General features: G+C 50.0%; 1 protein-coding gene across 7 annotated transcripts in view; it reads left to right on the top strand.

Annotated features, from left to right (window-relative positions):
* lnx2a (ligand of numb-protein X 2a) overlaps nt 1–20,000 on the top strand; it is a 39,393-nt gene that overhangs the window by 3,831 nt on the left and 15,562 nt on the right. The window contains exons 2-4 of one of the 7 annotated variants that reach the window (XM_061965969.2): nt 13,384–13,584; nt 13,750–13,862; nt 14,017–14,538. In XM_061965969.2, the coding sequence (XP_061821953.1) occupies nt 14,150–14,538 (389 nt within the window). In that variant the 5' untranslated portion in view covers nt 13,384–13,584; nt 13,750–13,862; nt 14,017–14,149. Of the gene's footprint in view, nt 1–9,030; nt 9,846–13,383; nt 13,863–14,016; nt 14,539–16,132; nt 16,230–20,000 lie in introns of those variants that run through there. The other 6 variants (XM_061965972.2, XM_061965971.2, XM_061965967.2 and 3 more) reach the window with 6 other exon arrangements.

The following is a 20,000-nucleotide window of genomic DNA, read 5'->3' as shown; positions in this document are numbered from 1 at the left end:
GTGGCATCCTTCAGGCACTAAAGTAGGGCCGTGGCATCCTTCAGGCACTAAAGTAGGACCGTGGCATCCTTCAGGCACTAAAGTAGGGCCGTGGCATCCTTCAGGCACTAAAGTAGGGCCGTGGCATCCTTCAGGCACTAAAGTAGGGCCGTGGCATCCTTCAGGCACTAAAGTAGGACCGTGGCATCCTTCAGGCACTAAAGTAGGACCGTGGCATCCTTCAGGCACTAAAGTAGGACCGTGGCATCCTTCAGGCACTAAAGTAGGGCCGTGGCATCCTTCAGGCACTAAAGTAGGACCGTGGCATCCTTCAGGCACTAAAGTAGGGCCGTGGCATCCTTCAGGCACTAAAGTAGGGCCGTGGCATCCTTCAGGCACTAAAGTAGGGCCGTGGCATCCTTCAGGCACTAAAGTAGGGCCGTGGCATCCTTCAGGCACTAAAGTAGGGCCGTGACACTAAAGTAGGGCCGTGGCATCCTTCAGGCACTAAAGTAGGGCCGTGGCATCCTTCAGGCACTAAAGTAGGGCCGTGGCATCCTTCAGGCACTAAAGTAGGGCCGTGGCATCCTTCAGGCACTAAAGTAGGACCGTGATATCCTTCAGGCACTAAAGTAGGGCCGTGGCATCCTTCAGGCACTAAAGTAGGACCGTGGCATCCTTCAGGCACTAAAGTAGGGCCGTGGCATCCTTCAGGCACTAAAGTAGGGCCGTGGCATCCTTCAGGCACTAAAGTAGGACCGTGGCATCCTTCAGGCACTAAAGTAGGACCGTGGCATCCTTCAGGCACTAAAGTAGGACCGTGGCATCCTTCAGGCACTAAAGTAGGGCCGTGGCATCCTTCAGGCACTAAAGTAGGGCCGTGGCATCCTTCAGGCACTAAAGTAGGATCGTGGCATCTTTCAGGCACTAAAGTAGGGCCGTGGCATCCTTCAGGCACTGAAGTAGGGCCGTGGCATCCTTCAGGCACTAAAGTAGGGCCGTGGCATCCTTCAGGCACTGAAGTAGGGCCGTGGCATCCTTCAAGCACTAAAGTGGGCCGTGGCATCCTCAAAGGTACTAAAGTAGGGCCGTGGCATCCTTCAGGCACAAAAGTAGGGCCGTGGCATCTTTCAGGCACTAAAGTAGGGCCGTGGCATCTTTCAGGCACTAAAGTAGGGCCGTGGCATCCTTCAGGCACTGAAGTAGGGCCGTGGTATCCTTCAGGCACTAAAGTAGGACCGTGGCATCCTTCAGGCATTAAAGTAGGGCCGTGGCATCCTTCAAGCACTAAAGTGGGCCGTGGCATCCTTCAGGCACTAAAGTAGGACCGTGGCATCCTTCAGGCACTAAAGTAGGGCCGTGGCATCCTTCAGGCACTAAAGTAGGACCGTGGTATCCTTCAGGCACTAAAGTAGGATTGTGGCATCCTTCAGGCACTAAAGTAGGACCGTGGCATCCTTCAGGCACTAAAGTAGGATTGTGGCATCCTTCAGGCACTAAAGTAGGACCGTGTCATCCTTCAGGCACTAAAGTAGGGCCGTGGTATCCTTCAGGCACTAAAGTAGGGCCGTGGCATCCTTCAGGCACTAAAGTAGGACCGTGGCATTCTTCAGGCACTAAAGTAGGGCCGTGGCATCCTTTAGGCACTAAAGTAGGACCGTGGCATCCTTCAGGCACTAAAGTAGGACCGTGGCATCCTTCAGGCACTAAAGTAGGGCCGTGGCATCCTTTAGGCACTAAAGTAGGACCGTGGCATCCTTCAGGCACTAAAGTAGGACCGTGGCATTCTTCAGGCACTAAAGTAGGGCCGTGGCATCCTTTAGGCACTAAAGTAGGACCGTGGCATCCTTCAGGCACTAAAGTAGGACCGTGGCATCCTTCAGGCACTAAAGTAGGGCCGTGGCATCCTTTAGGCACTAAAGTAGGACCGTGGCATCCTTCAGGCACTGAAGTAGGGCCGTGGCATCCTTCAAGCACTAAAGTGGGCCGTGGCATCCTCAAAGGTACTAAAGTAGGGCCGTGGCATCCTTCAGGCACAAAAGTAGGGCCGTGGCATCTTTCAGGCACTAAAGTAGGGCCGTGGCATCCTTCAAGCACTAAAGTGGGCCGTGGCATCCTCAAAGGTACTAAAGTAGGGCCGTGGCATCCTTCAGGCACAAAAGTAGGGCCGTGGCATCTTTCAGGCACTAAAGTAGGGCCGTGGCATCTTTCAGGCACTAAAGTAGGGCCGTGGCATCCTTCAGGCACTGAAGTAGGGCCGTGGTATCCTTCAGGCACTAAAGTAGGACCGTGGCATCCTTCAGGCATTAAAGTAGGGCCGTGGCATCCTTCAAGCACTAAAGTGGGCCGTGGCATCCTTCAGGCACTAAAGTAGGACCGTGGCATCCTTCAGGCACTAAAGTAGGGCCGTGGCATCCTTCAGGCACTAAAGTAGGACCGTGGTATCCTTCAGGCACTAAAGTAGGATTGTGGCATCCTTCAGGCACTAAAGTAGGACCGTGGCATCCTTCAGGCACTAAAGTAGGGCCGTGGCATCCTTCAGGCACTAAAGTAGGACCGTGGCATCCTTCAGGCACTAAAGTAGGATTGTGGCATCCTTCAGGCACTAAAGTAGGACCGTGGCATCCTTCAGGCACTAAAGTAGGATTGTGGCATCCTTCAGGCACTAAAGTAGGACCGTGGCATCCTTCAGGCACTAAAGTAGGGCCGTGGCATCCTTCAGGCACTAAAGTAGGGCCGTGGCATCCTTCAGGCACTAAAGTAGGGCCGTGGCATCCTTCAGGCACTAAAGTAGGGCCGTGGTATCCTTCAGGCACTAAAGTAGGACCGTGGCATCCTTCAGGCACTAAAGTAGGGCCGTGGTATCCTTCAGGCACTAAAGTAGGGCCGTGGTATCCTTCAGGCACTAAAGTAGGGCCGTGGCATCCTTCAGGCACTAAAGTAGGACCGTGGCATCCTTCAGGCACTAAAGTAGGGCCGTGGCATCCTTCAGGCACTAAAGTAGGGCCGTGGCATCCTTCAGGCACTAAAGTAGGACCGTGGCATCCTTCAGGCACTAAAGTAGGGCCGTGGCATCCTTCAGGCACTAAAGTAGGGCCGTGGCATCCTTCAGGCACTAAAAGCCTTGGAGACGTGACGTGACGTCACAGCTTTGTTGTTTGGACAGAGAGGCTTTTGTGCCCTCATGACTGATTCATGTCCAGCTGCACTGGTCACACGCAGTCATCACCGGCCGTTACCACGGAGACGGCGGAGACAGGTTGTCACGGGCAGCCGTATCCAAGGAGACGGGAGCATCAAAGAGAGCCCAGGCAGCGCTCATCACGGTGGTCTGACAAGCATCCTCTGGAGACCTCCTCCTCAATGTCAACTCCATCCTGGTCGCCATGGAGACGGGCGCATCTCTCCGTATGATAAGAGAGAGTCAGGTGGGAGCATCCTCCATGAGACATCCTCCATGAGACATCCTCCATGAGACATCGTCCATGAGACGTCCTCCATGAGACGTCCTCCATGCGACGTCCTCCGTGAGACATCCTCCATGAGACATCCTCCATGAGACGTCCTCCATGAGACATCTTCCATGAGACATCCTCCGGAGGACATCCTCCATGAGACGTCCTCCATGAGACATCCTCCATGAGACGTCCTCCATGAGACATCCTCCATGAGACGTCCTCCGTGAGACGTCCTCCATGAGACGTCCTCCATGAGACGTCCTTTATGAGATGTCCTCAATGAGACATCTTCCATGAGACATCCTCCATGAGACGTCCTCCATGAGACGTCCTACATGAGACATCCTCCATGAGACGTCCTCCGTGAGACGTCCTCCATGAGACGTCCTCCGTGAGACATCCTCTATGAGACGTCCTCCATGAGACGTCCTCCATGAGACATCCTCCATGAGACGTCCTCCATGAGACATCTTCCATGAGACATCCTCCGGAGGACATCCTCCATGAGACGTCCTCCATGAGACATCCTCCATGAGACGTCCTCCATGAGACATCCTCCATGAGACGTCCTCCGTGAGACGTCCTCCATGAGACGTCCTCCATGAGACGTCCTTTATGAGATGTCCTCAATGAGACATCTTCCATGAGACATCCTCCATGAGACGTCCTCCATGAGACGTCCTACATGAGACATCCTCCATGAGACGTCCTCCGTGAGACGTCCTCCATGAGACGTCCTCCGTGAGACATCCTCTATGAGACGTCCTCCATGAGACGTCCTCCATGAGACATCCTCCATGAGACGTCCTCCGTGAGACGTCCTCCATGAGACATCCTCCATGAGACGTCCTACATGAGACATCCTCCATGAGACGTCCTCCGTGAGACATCTTCCATGAGACGTCCTCCGTGAGACGTCCTTCATGAGACGTCCTCCATGAGACTTCCTCCATGAGACATCCTCCATGAGACGTCCTCCATGAGACATCCTCCGTGAGACGTCCTCCATGAGACATCTTCCATGAGACGTCCTCCGTGAGACGTCCTCCATGAGACGTCCTCCGTGAGACATCCTCTATGAGACGTCCTCCATGAGACGTCCTCCATGAGACATCCTCCATGAGACGTCCTCCGTGAGACGTCCTCCATGAGACATCCTCCATGAGACGTCCTACATGAGACATCCTCCATGAGACGTCCTCCGTGAGACATCTTCCATGAGACGTCCTCCGTGAGACGTCCTTCATGAGACGTCCTCCATGAGACTTCCTCCATGAGACATCCTCCATGAGACGTCCTCCATGAGACATCCTCCGTGAGACGTCCTCCATGAGACATCTTCCATGAGACGTCCTCCGTGAGACGTCCTCCATGAGACGTCCTCCATGAGACTTCCTCCATGAGACATCCTCCATGAGACGTCCTCCATGCGACGTCCTCCGTGAGACATCCTCCATGAGACGTCCTCCATGCGACGTCCTCCGTGAGACATCCTCTGTGAGACATCCTCCGTGAGACATCCTCCGTGAGACATCCTCCATGAGACGTCCTCCGTGAGACATCCTCCATGAGACATCCTCCATGAGATGTCCTCTATGAGACGTCCTAAATGAGACATCCTCCATGAGACGTCCTCCGTGAGACGTCCTCCATGAGACGTCCTCCATGAGACATCCTCCATGAGACGTCCTCCATGAGACATCCTCCGTGAGACGTCCTCCATGAGACATCTTCCATGAGACGTCCTCCGTGAGACATCTTCCATGAGACGTCCTCCGTGAGACGTCCTCCATGAGACGTCCTCCATGAGACGTCCTCCATGAGACTTCCTCCATGAGACATCCTCCATGAGACGTCCTCCATGCGACGTCCTCCGTGAGACATCCTCCATGAGACATCCTCCGTGAGACATCCTCCATGAGACGTCCTCCATGAGACGTCCTCCGTGCGACGTCCTCCGTGAGACATCCTCCGTGAGACATCCTCCGTGAGACATCCTCCGTGAGACATCCTCCGTGAGACGTCCTCCATGAGACGTCCTCCATGAGACGTCCTCCATGAGACATCCTCCATGAGACGTCCTCCGTGAGACATCCTCCATGGGACGTCCTCCATGAGACATCCTCCATGAGACATCCTCCATGAGATGTCCTCCATGAGATGTCCTACATGAGACAACCTCCATGAGACGTCCTTCGTGAGACATCCTCCATGAGACATCCTCCATGAGACGTCCTCCATGAGACATACTCCGTGAGACATCCTCCGTGAGACATCCTCCATGAGACGTCCTCCATGAGACATCCTCCATGAGACGTCCTCCGTGAGACATCCTCCATGAGACTTCCTCCATGAGACATCCTCCATGAGACGTCCTCCATGAGACATCCTCCGTGAGACGTCCTCCATGAGACATCTTCCATGAGACGTCCTCCGTGAGACATCTTCCATGAGACGTCCTCCGTGAGACGTCCTCCATGAGACGTCCTCCATGAGACTTCCTCCATGAGACATCCTCCATGAGACGTCCTCCATGCGACGTCCTCCGTGAGACATCCTCCATGAGACATCCTCCGTGAGACATCCTCCATGAGACGTCCTCCATGCGACGTCCTCCGTGAGACATCCTCCGTGAGACATCCTCCGTGAGACATCCTCCGTGAGACATCCTCCATGAGACGTCCTCCGTGAGACATCCTCCATGAGACATCCTCCATGAGACGTCCTCTATGAGACGTCCTAAATGAGACATCCTCCATGAGACGTCCTCCGTGAGACGTCCTCCATGAGACGTCCTCCATGAGACATCCTCCATGAGACGTCCTCCGTGAGACATCCTCCGTGAGACGTCCTCCATGAGACATCTTCCATGAGACGTCCTCCGTGAGACATCTTCCATGAGACGTCCTCCGTGAGACGTCCTCCATGAGACGTCCTCCATGAGACGTCCTCCATGAGACTTCCTCCATGAGACATCCTCCATGAGACGTCCTCCATGCGACGTCCTCCGTGAGACATCCTCCATGAGACATCCTCCGTGAGACATCCTCCATGAGACGTCCTCCATGAGACGTCCTCCGTGCGACGTCCTCCGTGAGACATCCTCCGTGAGACATCCTCCGTGAGACATCCTCCGTGAGACATCCTCCGTGAGACGTCCTCCATGAGACGTCCTCCATGAGACGTCCTCCATGAGACATCCTCCATGAGACGTCCTCCGTGAGACATCCTCCATGGGACGTCCTCCATGAGACATCCTCCATGAGACATCCTCCATGAGATGTCCTCCATGAGATGTCCTACATGAGACAACCTCCATGAGACGTCCTTCGTGAGACATCCTCCATGAGACATCCTCCATGAGACGTCCTCCATGAGACATACTCCGTGAGACATCCTCCGTGAGACATCCTCCATGAGACGTCCTCCATGAGACGTCCTCCATGAGATGTCCTTCATGAGACGTCCTACATGAGACATCCTCCATGAGACGTCCTCCGTGAGACGTCCTCCGTGAGACGTCCTCCATGAGACGTCCTCCATGATATGTCCTCCATGAGATGTCCTCTATGAGACGTCCTCCGTGAGACATCCTCCATGAGACGTCCTCCATGAGACATCCTCCGTGAGACGTCCTCCATGAGACGTCCTCTATGAGATGTCCTCCATGAGACATCCTCCATGAGACATCCTCCATGAGACATCCTCCATAAGACGTCCTCCATGATATGTCCTCCATGAGATGTCCTCCATGAGACATCCTCCATGAGACATCCTCCATGAGACGTCCTACATGAGACGTCCTCCATGAGACGTCCTCCATGATATGTTCTCCATGAGACGTCCTCCGTGAGACGTCCTCCATGAGACATCCTCCGTGAGACGTCCTCCATTAGACATCCTCCATGAGACGTCCTCTATGAGACGTCCTCCATGATATGTTCTCCATGAGACGTCCTCCATGAGACATCCTCCGTGAGACATCCTCCATGGGTGGATGGAGCCTGAGCATGCTCGTGGACGTGTGAGGAGCATCAATCACCTTGTGGACGTGTGAGGAGCATCGATCGCCTTGTGGACGTGTGAGGAGCATCGATCACCTTGTGGACGTGTGAGGAGCATCGATCACCTTGTGGACGTGTGAGGAGCATCAATCACCTTGTGGACGTGTGAGGAGCATCAATCACCTTGTGGATGTGTGAGGGGCATCGATCACCTTGTGGACGTGTGAGGAGCATGGATCACCTTGTGGACGTGTGAGGAGCATCAATCACCTTGTGGACGTGTGAGGAGCATCGATCACCTTGTGGACGTGTGAGGAGCATCAATCACCTTGTGGATGTGTGAGGGGCATCGATCGCCTTGTGGACGTGTGAGGAGCATGGATCACCTTGTGGACGTGTGAGGAGCATCAATCACCTTGTGGACGTGTGAGGAGCATCGATCACCTTGTGGACGTGTGAGGAGCATCGATCACCTTGTGGACGTGTGAGGAGCATCGATCACCTTGTGGACGTGTGAGGAGCATCGATCACCTTGTGGACGTGTGAGGAGCATGGACCTGTACTTGATGAGAAGTTCTAATGCACACACCATTTTTGGAGTCAAGAGAATAGGAACAGGTCTGCCTCGTTTCCCCCTGATGACATTCATTGAAAAATGTCTGCAGAGTTTTATTTCCACTTCAGAGAGAGCCCAGTCCACATCTTCATGAGGATCAGTTGTGTCTCTTGACAAAAAAGCCAACAAGAGCATGGCTTTTCCTCTCTGAGCTGCCACCTTACCGTGGTAGAGGAGTTTGCGTGTCCCAATGATCCTAGGAGCTATGTTGTCCGGGGGTTTCTATGCCCCCTGGTAGGGTCTCCCAAGGCAAACTGGTCCTAGGTGAGGGATCAGACAAAGAGCAGCTCGAAGACCTCGATGAAGAACACAAACCAAGGACCCAGATTTCCCTCGCCCGGACGCGGGTCACCGGGGCCCCCCTCTGGAGCCAGGCCCGGAGGTGGGGCACGATGGCGAGCGCCTGGTGGCCGGGCCTGTCCCCATGGGGCCCGGCCGGGCACAGCCCGAAGAGGCAACGTGGGTCCCCCCTCCAATGGGCTCACCACCCATAGCAGGGGCCATAGAAGTCGGGTGCAGTGTGAGCTGGGCGGCAGCCGAGGGCAGGGCACTTGGCGGTCCGATCCTCGGCTACATAAGCTGGCTCTTGGGACGTGGAACGTCACTTCGCTGGGGGGGAAGGAGCCTGAGCTAGTGCGTGAGGTGGAGAAGTTCCGGCTAGATATAGTCGGACTCACTTCGACGCACAGCAAGGGCTCTGGAACCACTTCTCTTGAGAGGGGTTGGACTCTCTTCCACTCTGGCGTTGCCGGCAGTGAGAGGCGACGGGCTGGGGTGGCAATTCTTGTTGCCCCTCGGCTCAAAGCTTGCACGTTGGAGTTCAACCCGATGGACGAGAGGGTAGCTTCCCTCCGCCTTCGGGTGGGGGGACGGGTCCTGACTGTTGTTTGCGTTTACGCGCCAAACGGCAGCTCAGAGTACCCACCCTTTTTGGATTCACTCGAGGGAGTACTGGAGAGTGCTCCCCCGGGTGATTCCCTCGTTCTACTGGGGGACTTCAACGCTCATGTTGGCAGCGACAGTGAAACCTGGAGAGGTGTGATTGGGAAGAATGGCCGCCCGGATCTGAACCCGAGTGGTGTTCTGTTATTGGACTTTTGTGTGACCAGGCCTTTGTGGAAGAATGTTCACTGCTGCACTCATCTTGCATTTGATGCATTTTGTCAACATCCTCAGTGAAGGACATAAGTTGTGGTACATTCCACTTTCCTTCAGCTATGTTCCTCAGGGCTGTTGCAGAGATCAACTCGTTCCACTTCTCACGATGGACATCTTGGAACTGAGTGGCATTCCTGACCAGCTCTTCATTGTTGTTCATCAAACCTTGTGCTTTCAAGAGTTTGCTGACTTTAACCAGGGAATTCCCAAGTGGAGTTGCCAGTGATGGAATGCAGAATGTGTTAGTGTCACTATCAAAGCCACAAGAACATTTCATAGCTTTGACCATCTCCAAGTACTTCTTAGGATCCACAGAATCCTCCATTTTTTTCAAGGTCGTTACTCTCCTGGCATTATGAGTCAGTCTTCCTAATTCCCGCATCTTCTCTCTGACACATTGTTGATTTTTTGCTGACATACCACTTTTGTTCAACAGGTGCTGCCCAACATCTGTGATGACATGGTCATCTTTTATTATTTCTGTGATTGGATCAGGAATCTGCAACATCGCGTGGACATCGGGGGCGGTACCTCTGGATTGGCAGACCGGGGTGGTGGTTCCTCTCTTTAAGAAGGGGAACCGGAGGGTGTGTTCCAACTATCGTGGGATCACACTCCTCAGCCTTCCCGGTAAGGTCTATTCAGGTGTACTGAAGAGGAGGCTACGCCGGATAGTCGAACCTCGGATTCAGGAGGAACAGTGTGGTTTGTGTCCTGGTCGTGGAACTGTGGACCAGCTCTATACTCTCGGCAGGGTCCTTGAGGGTGCATGGGAGTTTGCCCAACCAGTCTACATGTGCTTTGTGGACTTGGAGAAGGCATTCGACCGTGTACCCCGGGAAGTCCTGTGGGGAGTGCTCAGAGAGTATGGGGTAACGGACTGTCTTATTGTGGCAGTTCGCTCCCTGTATAATCAGTGCCAGAGCTTGGTCCGCATTGCCGGCACGGTAAGTCGGACACGTTTCCAGTGAGGGTTGGACTCCGCCAAGGCTGCCCTTTGTCACCCATTCTGTTCATAACCTTTATGGACAGAATTTCTAGGCGCAGTCAGGGCGTTGAGGGGATCTGGTTTGGTGGCTGCAGGATTAGGTCTCTGCTTTTTGCAGATGATGTGGTCCTGATGGCTTCCTCTGGCCAAGATCTTCAGCTCTCGCTGGATCGGTTCGCAGCCGAGTGTGAAGCGACTGGGATGGGAATCAGCACCCCTAAGTCAGAGTCCATGGTTCTCTCCCGGAAAAGGGTGGAGTGCCATCTCCGGGTTGGGGAGGAGATCTTGCCCCAAGTAGAGGAGTTCAAGTACCTCGGAGTCTTGTTCATGAGTGAGGGAAGAGTGGATCGTGAGATCGACAGGCGGATCGGTGCGGCGTCTTCAGTAATGCGGACGCTGTATCGATCCGTTGTGGTGAAGAAGGAGCTGAGCCGGAAGGCAAAGCTCTCGATTTACCGGTCGATCTACGTTCCCATCCTCACCTATGGTCATGAGCTTTGGGTCATGACCGAAAGGACAAGATCACGGGTACAAGCGGCCGAAATGAGTTTCCTCCGCCGAGTGGCGGGGCTCTCCCTTAGAGAAGGGTGAGAAGCTCTGTCATTCGGGGGGAGCTCAAAGTAAAGCCACTGCTCCTCCACATCGAGAGGAGCCAGATGAGGTGGTTCGGGCATCTGGTCAGGATGCCACCCGAACGCCTCCCTAGGAAGGTGTTTCGGGCACGTCCGACCGGTAGGAGGCCACGGGGAAGACCCAGGACACGCTGGGAAGACTATCTCTCCCGGCTGGCCTGGGAACGCCTCGGGATCCCCCGGGAGGAGCTGGACGAAGTGGCTGGGGAGAGGGAAGTCTGGGCTTCCCTGCTTAAGCTGCTGCCCCCGCGACCCGACCTTGGATAAGCGGAAGAAGATGGATGGATGGGATGGATGGATCAGGAATCATGACACTTATTACTCCCCACAGTTGTTTGGATACACTTGAAGGCAGAGGCCCGGTATATGTGTACATGGACTGGACACGGTTCTTTCCTGGTTTTCGGGTGACTGATGCAGGTTTGAGGGGACAACTTGGCATGTGTGTCCACAGTACCTTTCTGGTAAACAGTCCTTGGCAACGTGCACAGTGCATGGAATCATTTCCTTGAGCTTCTTTAGGTGGTTGTCTGAATGGCACTAGTTCACCCTTTCCTCACTCCATAATAGCAGCATTGTGAGCATAGTTCCCTTTATTAGGAATATTCTCTAGCTGTGTCCTTCTCTCCATGGAACTGGTTGGAAAGCTAAGAGCTGTGGCTACTTCCAATGTGTTTTTGTGTGCACTTTCTAGATGTCGTGCCATCTTGGCATAAGACTTACTGCAATACAAGCAATAATGTCTTTTGTTGTAAACTCTTTTCTATGTTTTGTAATGGGAGCACAAACAACTACGGTGTCAATTGTTTCCTGACTTGAGCAGTGTTCTTCTGTTCCAGTGACATCAGGTGTTATGTCCAAGTCCATGTGGTCATCTGTCTTTCATCTAAAATGTGTGAAACAAAATCAATGTGAGGTTTTTAAAATGTCCATCATAACTATACATATAACTTCTTAAAAGTCCTTACAGACAACCAATTACCGTATTTTCCTTACCATAAGGCGCCCTGGGTTATAAGCCGCGCCTTCAATGAACGGCATATTTCAAAACTTTGTCCACCTATAAGCCGCCCCGTGTTGTAAGCCGCATCTAACTGCGCTAAAGGAATGTCAAAAAAACAGTCAGATAGGTCAGTCAAACTTTAATAATATATTAAAAACCAGCGTGATGTGGGCGCGCATGGAGTCGTATATCAACATGGACGGAGCTGCGTGAAAAAAGCCACCCGGCCTCTTCGCGTAAACTTAAACTTACCTTAACCACTCGCTCATCTTTTCTTCATCCATCCCTTCGAGTTAGCTTTTATGATGACGCCGGCTGGAAAGGTCTCTTTTGGCAAGGTCTTCCTTTTGAATATCACCATGGGTGGAAGTTTCTGGCCATTAGCATGGCAAGCTAGAACCACAGTGAAGGATGACTTCTCATTCCCTGTGGTGCGAATATTCACCGTACGTGCTCCCGTTGTATCCACAGTGCGGTTCACAGGAATATCAGTTGCTGTGAAATAGTAATCCGTGTGCGGATGGAGAGATTGCGTCTTTTCATGAACCGGATACCTGTTGCTTAGTAGGAGCCATTTTGTGGTCTTTACAGATGTAAACACACAAAGGAAATGAAACGTACGGTGATATCCGCGCGCTTTTTCTTCTTCTACGCGGGCGGGTGGTTGCTTACAGTAGAAGAAGAAGCGCTTCCTGTTCTATGGGGGCGGGTGCTTACCTTGGCGGTTGCTTGCGTAGAAGAAGAAGCGCTTCCTGTTCTACCGGGAAAAAAGATGGCGGCTGTTTACCGAAGTTGCGAGACCGAAACTTTATGAAAATGAATCTTAATATTTATCCATATATAAAGCGCACCGGGTTATAAGCCGCACTGTCAGCTTTTGAGAAAATTTGTGGTTTTTAGGTGCGCCTTATAGTGCGGAAAATACGGTAGCATTCAATTAGAGCTACTCTGAGTAGAAACCAGTCCAAAGGACAAAAAAAAGACAAAGTGATTCACAAGCTTTTTTTTGAGCAAAGCTGATGTTCTTAATTAAATGCACCTGTTGGAAAAGGTTCGCTTCGCTGCAAATGTTTTGGCTTAACTTGGTCATAAACACATGAATCTTCTACAAATGATAGTCATTAACCTCCATTTGTAAGAAAGATGTGCTTACCTTTTCATTAAACGACTTGTTTCCGTGTCTCGACGGCCCAAATGTAGAGCACCTTCTTGCACTGCACTCACACCGCCTTCGTGTGGAGACACTGCCTTCCTGTGGAGCGCCAGGTGTGAATTGTTCAAGTCATCAATGAATGGATCTGACTATTATTTAAAAAGGTTTCTGTTGGAATAATTGTTTGTAGGTTATCACAAAAGAAACGTTGTATTATGAATGCTGTCTTTCGAGGCCTAACAAGAGGAAGAAGGCTCGTGAAACGCCACTGTGATTTCAACACGGACAGATGGCAGGATCTGCTCAACTTCCAGAGGAACTCTCTTTGAAGTGTTAAACGAACTCTCTTTGAAGTATTTCACAAACTCTCTTCCAACTATTTGGTAACCGAGGTCAACGCTATTTACGACCCGCTGCCCTCTTGAAGTTGCTGTGGTCAGGAGACGGGAGGGGTTATCCATTTGTCCTCCAACACCTGCCCCAGCTGGATCCAGGAAGAGCCCAAGCCCGAGAAATCCCACTTCTTGGTCTTCAAAGCGACCGAAAACAATGACTGTTTTACATACTCCCCATTCCTGCTGAGACATGTGTTGGTGCGTGAACATTGAATATTGTAATAAAGAGGAGACGAAAACCTTCTTCGTCAGAGCGTGGTGCAGGACTGTACAGAGAGTGCAGTGGCCATGTCTCTCCTCAATATTGAGTCCAAATTGAATTCTGTCTCTGTTTGATTCCTTGCCTTTTGTCTTGTTTAATAGATGTCCTCAGTGTTTGAACGTGACAGTTTCCCTTTAGGGGACCTGTTTTTTTGTCCCCATAACGTCAAAGGTCCCCTAAAGTGACTTTGTAAACAGAGCGACGTCCCCAATAAGTAAGCATTGCCAGAACACGCACACACACATGCACACACACACACACACACACACACACACACACACACACACACACTGCTCAAGTATTTGCTGTGTGCAAGAATGGTGTCCCCAAAGAGACGTTGGGCCCTCACGCTGCCCTCTGACCCGCAGGTGATGCTCCATCAGCCAGCAGGGGGCGTGTCCTGGCTGCAGCCCCTCCCTGCGGCGACGCCTACAGGATAGGAGCGCTCCCTTGCCGCCGGAGTCCCGCACGGCCGAGCCGCGTGGCGCGGAGGCGGCAGAGATGGGCAGCCCGGGTTACGAGGTGGCGCCGGTGGAGCCCGAGGAGGTGTGCGCCGAGTGCGGCCAGGTGCACCGCAGCCGGGAGAACCACCTGTACAACTACGGCCTGGAGGTGGACGACGACCTGGTGTGCCACATCTGCCTGCAGCCGCTGGTGCGGCCGCTGGACACGCCCTGTGGCCACACCTTCTGTGCCCGCTGCCTGCGCAGCTTCTTGCAGGAGAGGGACTTCTGTCCGCTGGACAGGACGCGGCTGCAGCTGGCGGCGTGTCGGCGCTCCAGCATCCTGGTGCACAAGCTGCTGGACAAGCTGCCGGTCTGCTGCCCTTTGACCCCAGTCTGCTCCCTCAGCATGCCCAGGTGTGACCTGGAGGCACACCTCAAACACAGGTAGGCATCAAGTCCACCTTATACTGTCTTGTGCCATGGTTCTACCAGTCCTACTGTCCATTGGAGTAGTACTGTCTATTGTAGACTACTGACACAACTATACACTACTTTCTATTACAAATGTTGTACTTTTTATCTTCCATAACGAGTCTACAGACAGATATAAGTTACACTACTTTGTATTAGAAAGGGCAACAGGGAGGATGCATGTGCATGTACAAGCCAGTCTGCCCCACAACAAGAGTTTGATTGATTGAGACTTTTATTAGTAGGTTACGCAGTGAAGTACATATTCCGTACAATAGACCACTATTGCACTGTTCAGTGGCAGTATGTTCTAGTTATCCCCTGGGCTTTAGCACTGTTCAGTGGCAGTATGTTCTAGTTATCCCCTGGGCTTTAGCACTGTTCAGTGGCAGTATGTTCTAGTTATCCCCTGGGCTTTAGCACTGTTCAGTGGCAGTATGTTCTAGTTATCCCCTGGGCTTTAGCACTGTTCAGTAGCAGTATGTTCTAGTTATCTCCTGGGCTTTAGCACTGTTCAGTGGCAGTATGTTCTAGTTATCCCCTGGGCTTTAGCACTGTTCAGTGGCAGTATGTTCTAGTTATCCCCTGGGCTTTAGCACTGTTCAGTGGCAGTATGTTGTAGTTATCCCCTGGGCTTTAGCACTGTTCAGTGGCAGTATGTTGTAGTTATCTCCTGGGCTTTAGCACTGTTCAGTGGCAGTATGTTCTAGTTATCTCCTGGGCTTTAGCACTGTTCAGTGGCAGTATGTTCTAGTTATCCCCTGGGCTTTAGCACTGTTCAGTGGCAGTATGTTCTAGTTATCCCCTGGGCTTTAGCACTGTTCAGTAGCAGTATGTTCTAGTTATCCCCTGGGCTTTAGCACTGTTCAGTGGCAGTATGTTCTAGTTATCCCCTGGGCTTTAGCACTGTTCAGTGGCAGTATGTTGTAGTTATCCCCTGGGCTTTAGCACTGTTCAGTGGCAGTATGTTGTAGTTATCTCCTGGGCTTTAGCACTGTTCAGTGGCAGTATGTTCTAGTTATCTCCTGGGCTTTAGCACTGTTCAGTGGCAGTATGTTCGAGTTATCTCCTGGGCTTTAGCACTGTTCAGTGGCAGTATGTTCGAGTTATCTCCTGGGCTTTAGCACTGTTCAGTGGCAGTATGTCATGCTCGCCAACATTTCTGTCAGAGTTAGTTGGGTAGGACCTTTCTTTATCTTTTCGTCAGTTTTCTTTAGAAATTCTTCATATTCTTTACGGTGGTGTTTCGCTAAATGCTTGATCAGATTTGTTGTATTAAAATGTCTTACAACTTTACCACCACGCTTGACTTTATTGTGGCATGTTTTGCACTCCACCTCTTCATCTTTTTCCTTTTGGAGGGTAAAATAATCCCACACAGCTGACATTTGAACCGGTAACTTCCGCTCGCCTTTCGGAACCATCAACACTTCTGCTCACCAACACTCCCATCATGCTTTGGGCCTGTTGGATCAGGTGCTGTGGAAGGAAGCGGGGGTGGGGGGGTTGGATTACTGGTCATATGACCAGGGATTAGTGGATCCCTAGTGGTGGTCATGAGTTGTTCCATGTTGTCTCCTCACCATCATGCTGAGCAACTTCAACAGCAGACATCTCTTCAACACTTTCTTCTGCCACACCGCCAGAGGTAACCCTGGCTTGTGGTGAGTACCTGTTGGATGCATTTGTATAGTTGTTGTCTTCCAGTACATGTTGGATGCATTTGTATAGTCGTTGTCTTTTTGATTGATTGATTGAAACTTGTATTAGTAGATTGCACAGTACAGTACATATTCCGTACAATTGACCACTAAATGGTAACACCCCAATAAGTTTTTCCACTTGTTGGGAGTGTATTCCACATTGATGTGGCATAGAAGGAGAATGAGTTAAGACCTTTGTTAGATGGGAATCTGGGTTTAACGTGGTTAGTGGAGCTCCCCCTGGTGTTGTGGTTATGGCGGTCATTTACGTTAAGGAAGTAGTTTGACATGTACTTCGGTATCAGGGAGGTGTAGCGGATTTTATACTCCAGCCCACTTTGGAGAAGAGGGTTGGAGTGAGGTGTGATCTGGGGTGGAAGTCTAGAAGTAATCTGACCAGCTTGTTCTGGGATGTTCGGAGTTTAGATTGGAGGGTTTTGGAGGTGCTAGGGTACCAGGAGGTGCAAGCGTAATGGAAAAAGGGTTGAACGAGAGTTCCCGCTAGAATCTTCAAGGTGCTTTTGTTGACCAGAGAGGAGATTCTGTGGAGAAATCTTGTTCGTTGGTTGACCTTTTTGATGACCTTGGTTGCCATTTTATCACAGGAAAGATTAGTCTCTACAATGGAACCTAGGTAGGTGACCTCATCTTTCCTGGTGATAACAATGTCACCCACTTTTATAGTGAAGTCATTGACTTTCTTAAGGTTGATGTGGGACCCAAACAGGATGGATTCTGCTTTACCCAAGTGTATGGATAGCTTGGTGTCAGCGAGCCAGGTGCAAATACTAAGGAGTTCATCACTGAGGATTTTCTCCACCTGTGACTTGTCCTTGTCTGATACCAGCAAGGCCGAGTCATCCGCAAACAAGAACAATTCACAGTCGCATGCTGATGACAAGTCGTTTATGTATATTAGGAACAGTAAAGGCCCTAATATACTGCCTTGGGGGACTCCACAGCTTACTGAGGGGAGGGGGGAGACGGTGCCGTTCACCTCTACCACCTGTTCCCTCCCCTCCAAGTAAGATTGGATCCAGCTAGATGAGGGTTTTATCAAATCCGATTGCTCTGAGCTTATCCAACAGTATAGCGTGGTCAACGGTGTCAAAGGCCTTCTGAAGGTCCAGCATGACCATGCCCACGTCCACCTCATGTTTGATGTGGTCGCTCAGATAGAGAAGGCATGTGTCAGTGGAGTGGTTAGTTCTGAAGTCAGATAGAGAAGGCCTGTGTCAGTGGAGTGATTAGTTCTGAAGTCAGATAGAGAAGGCATGTGTCAGTGGAGTGGTTAGTTCTGAAGTCAGATAGAGAAGGCATGTGTCAGTGGAGTGGTTAGTTCTGAAGTCAGATAGAGAAGGCATGTGTCAGTGGAGTGGTTAGTTCTGAAGTCAGATAGAGAAGGCATGTGTCAGTGGAGTGATTAGTTCTGAAGTCAGATAGAGAAGGCATGTGTCAGTGGAGTGGTTAGTTCTGAAGTCAGATAGAGAAGGCATGTGTCAGTGGAGTGGTTAGTTCTGAAGTCAGATAGAGAAGGCATGTGTCAGTGGAGTGGTTAGTTCTGAAGTCACATAGAGAAGGCATGTGTCAGTGGAGTGGTTAGTTCTGAAGTCACATAGAGAAGGCATGTGTCAGTGGAGTGGTTAGTTCTGAAGTCACATAGAGAAGGCATGTGTCAGTGGAGTGGTTAGTTCTGAAGTCAGATAGAGAAGGCATGTGTCAGTGGAGTGGTTAGTTCTGAAGTCAGATAGAGAAGGCATGTGTCAGTGGAGTGGTTAGTTCTGAAGCCGGATTGGAATTTGTACATGAGTTTATTGGTGGCAAGGTAACTATCGACCTGTTCATAAACTATTTTTTCCATTACTTTCGAAATGGAACTGAGAATAGAAACAGGTCGGTAGTTGCCAGGTTCTAATTTTCTACCTTTTTTAAAAAGAGGATTTACTCTTGCTATCTTGAAATCTTTTGGTACCTGGCCTTGTTTTATTGAGAGATTTATTATGTGTGTAATGATTGGGGCAATGGTGGAGGCAGAGTACCTGAGGAATCTGGAGGGGATATTGTCAAGGCCGGTGGTCTTGTTTGGGTGGAGCGCGCTCAATTTTTTAATCACCTCGTCAGCTGAGACCACGAGCTTACTAACTTATTTCCTGCTAACCAGCCTACTAACTCACTTCCTGCTAACTAGCTTACTAACTTACTTTCCGCTAATGAGCTTACTAACTTGCTTACTGCTAACTAGCTTACTAACTTAATTCCTGCGAACTAGCTTACTAACTTACTTCCTGCTAACTATCTCACTGACTCACTTCCTGCTAACTAGCGTACTAATTACTTCCTGCTAAATATCTCACTAACTCGCTTCCTGCTAACTATCTCACTAACTCACTTCCTGCTAACTTGCTTCCTATCTTACTTCCTGCTAACTACCTTACTAACGTACTTCCTGCTAACTACCTTACTTCCCGCTATCTTACTAACTTACTTCATGCTCACTAGCTTACTTCCTGCTAACTAGCTCATGCTATCCAGCTGGTTATAGGTTGACTTCCTCAGCACTTGGTAGAAGACTTCTTGACACCTCAGACGTGCTGCCATGTCTAACATAAAGTCGTCATGATGAAAGTAAATATATAAAACATAAAGTAGTCATGATGAAAGTAAATATATAAACATAAAGTAGTAGTAAATATATAAACAAAGTAGTCATGATGAAAGTAAATATATAAAACACAAAGTAGTAATGATGAAAGTAAATATACAAACATAAAGTAGTAGTAAATATACAAACATAAAGTAGTAGTAAATATATAAACATAAAGTAGTAGTAATTATATAAACATAAAGTAGTAGTAAATATACAAACATAAAGTAGTAGTAATTATATAAACATAAAGTAGTAGTAATTATATAAATACATCAACTAAGTGTACTACATATGACCGGTTTGATGAAGTCTGACATCATCCATCCTGAAAAGAACATAAGAAGGTTCTAGAAAGTTCCAAGGTGTGCAGATCAACGTGACCTACTTTAAAAAAGGTCTTTGGCGACTTAGAGGTCCAAGATAGTAACAGAGGTTAAAGGTCAACTGTGTAAGAATGAGACATTGAAGCAAGGGTCACTTAGCACAGTCTGGTCCGTGAGATGATTCATTTCTTTAATTCTGACTTCTCCAACTGCTCAGACAAAATCATATTGTAGATGTAGATGTAGATGTAGATGTAGATGGTGTTCCACACATATTGTAGATGTAGATGTAGATGTAGATGGATGTAGATGTTCTTATGTGTTCCACACATATTGTAGATGTAGATGTAGATGTAGATGTTCATATGTGTTCCACACATATTGTAGATGTAGATGTAGATGGATGTAGATGTAGATGTTCATTTGTGTTCCACACATATTGTAGATGTAGATGGATGTAGATGTAGATGTTCATATCTGTTCCACACATATTGTAGATGTAGATGTAGATGGATGTAGATGTAGATGTTCATATGTGTTCCACACATATTGTAGATGTAGATGTAGATGTTCATATGTTCCACACATATTGTAGATGTAGATGTAGATGTAGACGTTCATATCTGTTCCACACATCTTGTAGATGTAGATGTTCATATATGTTCCACACATATTGTAGATGTGGATGTAGCTGTAGATGTTCATATGTGTTCCACACATATTGTAGATGTAGATGTAGATGGATGTAGATGTAGATGTAGA

The sequence above is a fragment of the Nerophis lumbriciformis genome, linkage group LG07 (genome assembly GCF_033978685.3).
Source record: "Nerophis lumbriciformis linkage group LG07, RoL_Nlum_v2.1, whole genome shotgun sequence".
NCBI classification, from domain to species: domain Eukaryota; kingdom Metazoa; phylum Chordata; class Actinopteri; order Syngnathiformes; family Syngnathidae; genus Nerophis; species Nerophis lumbriciformis.
The sequence above is the reverse complement of the archived record's forward strand: the minus strand, read 5'-3'. Positions and strand labels throughout refer to the sequence as shown.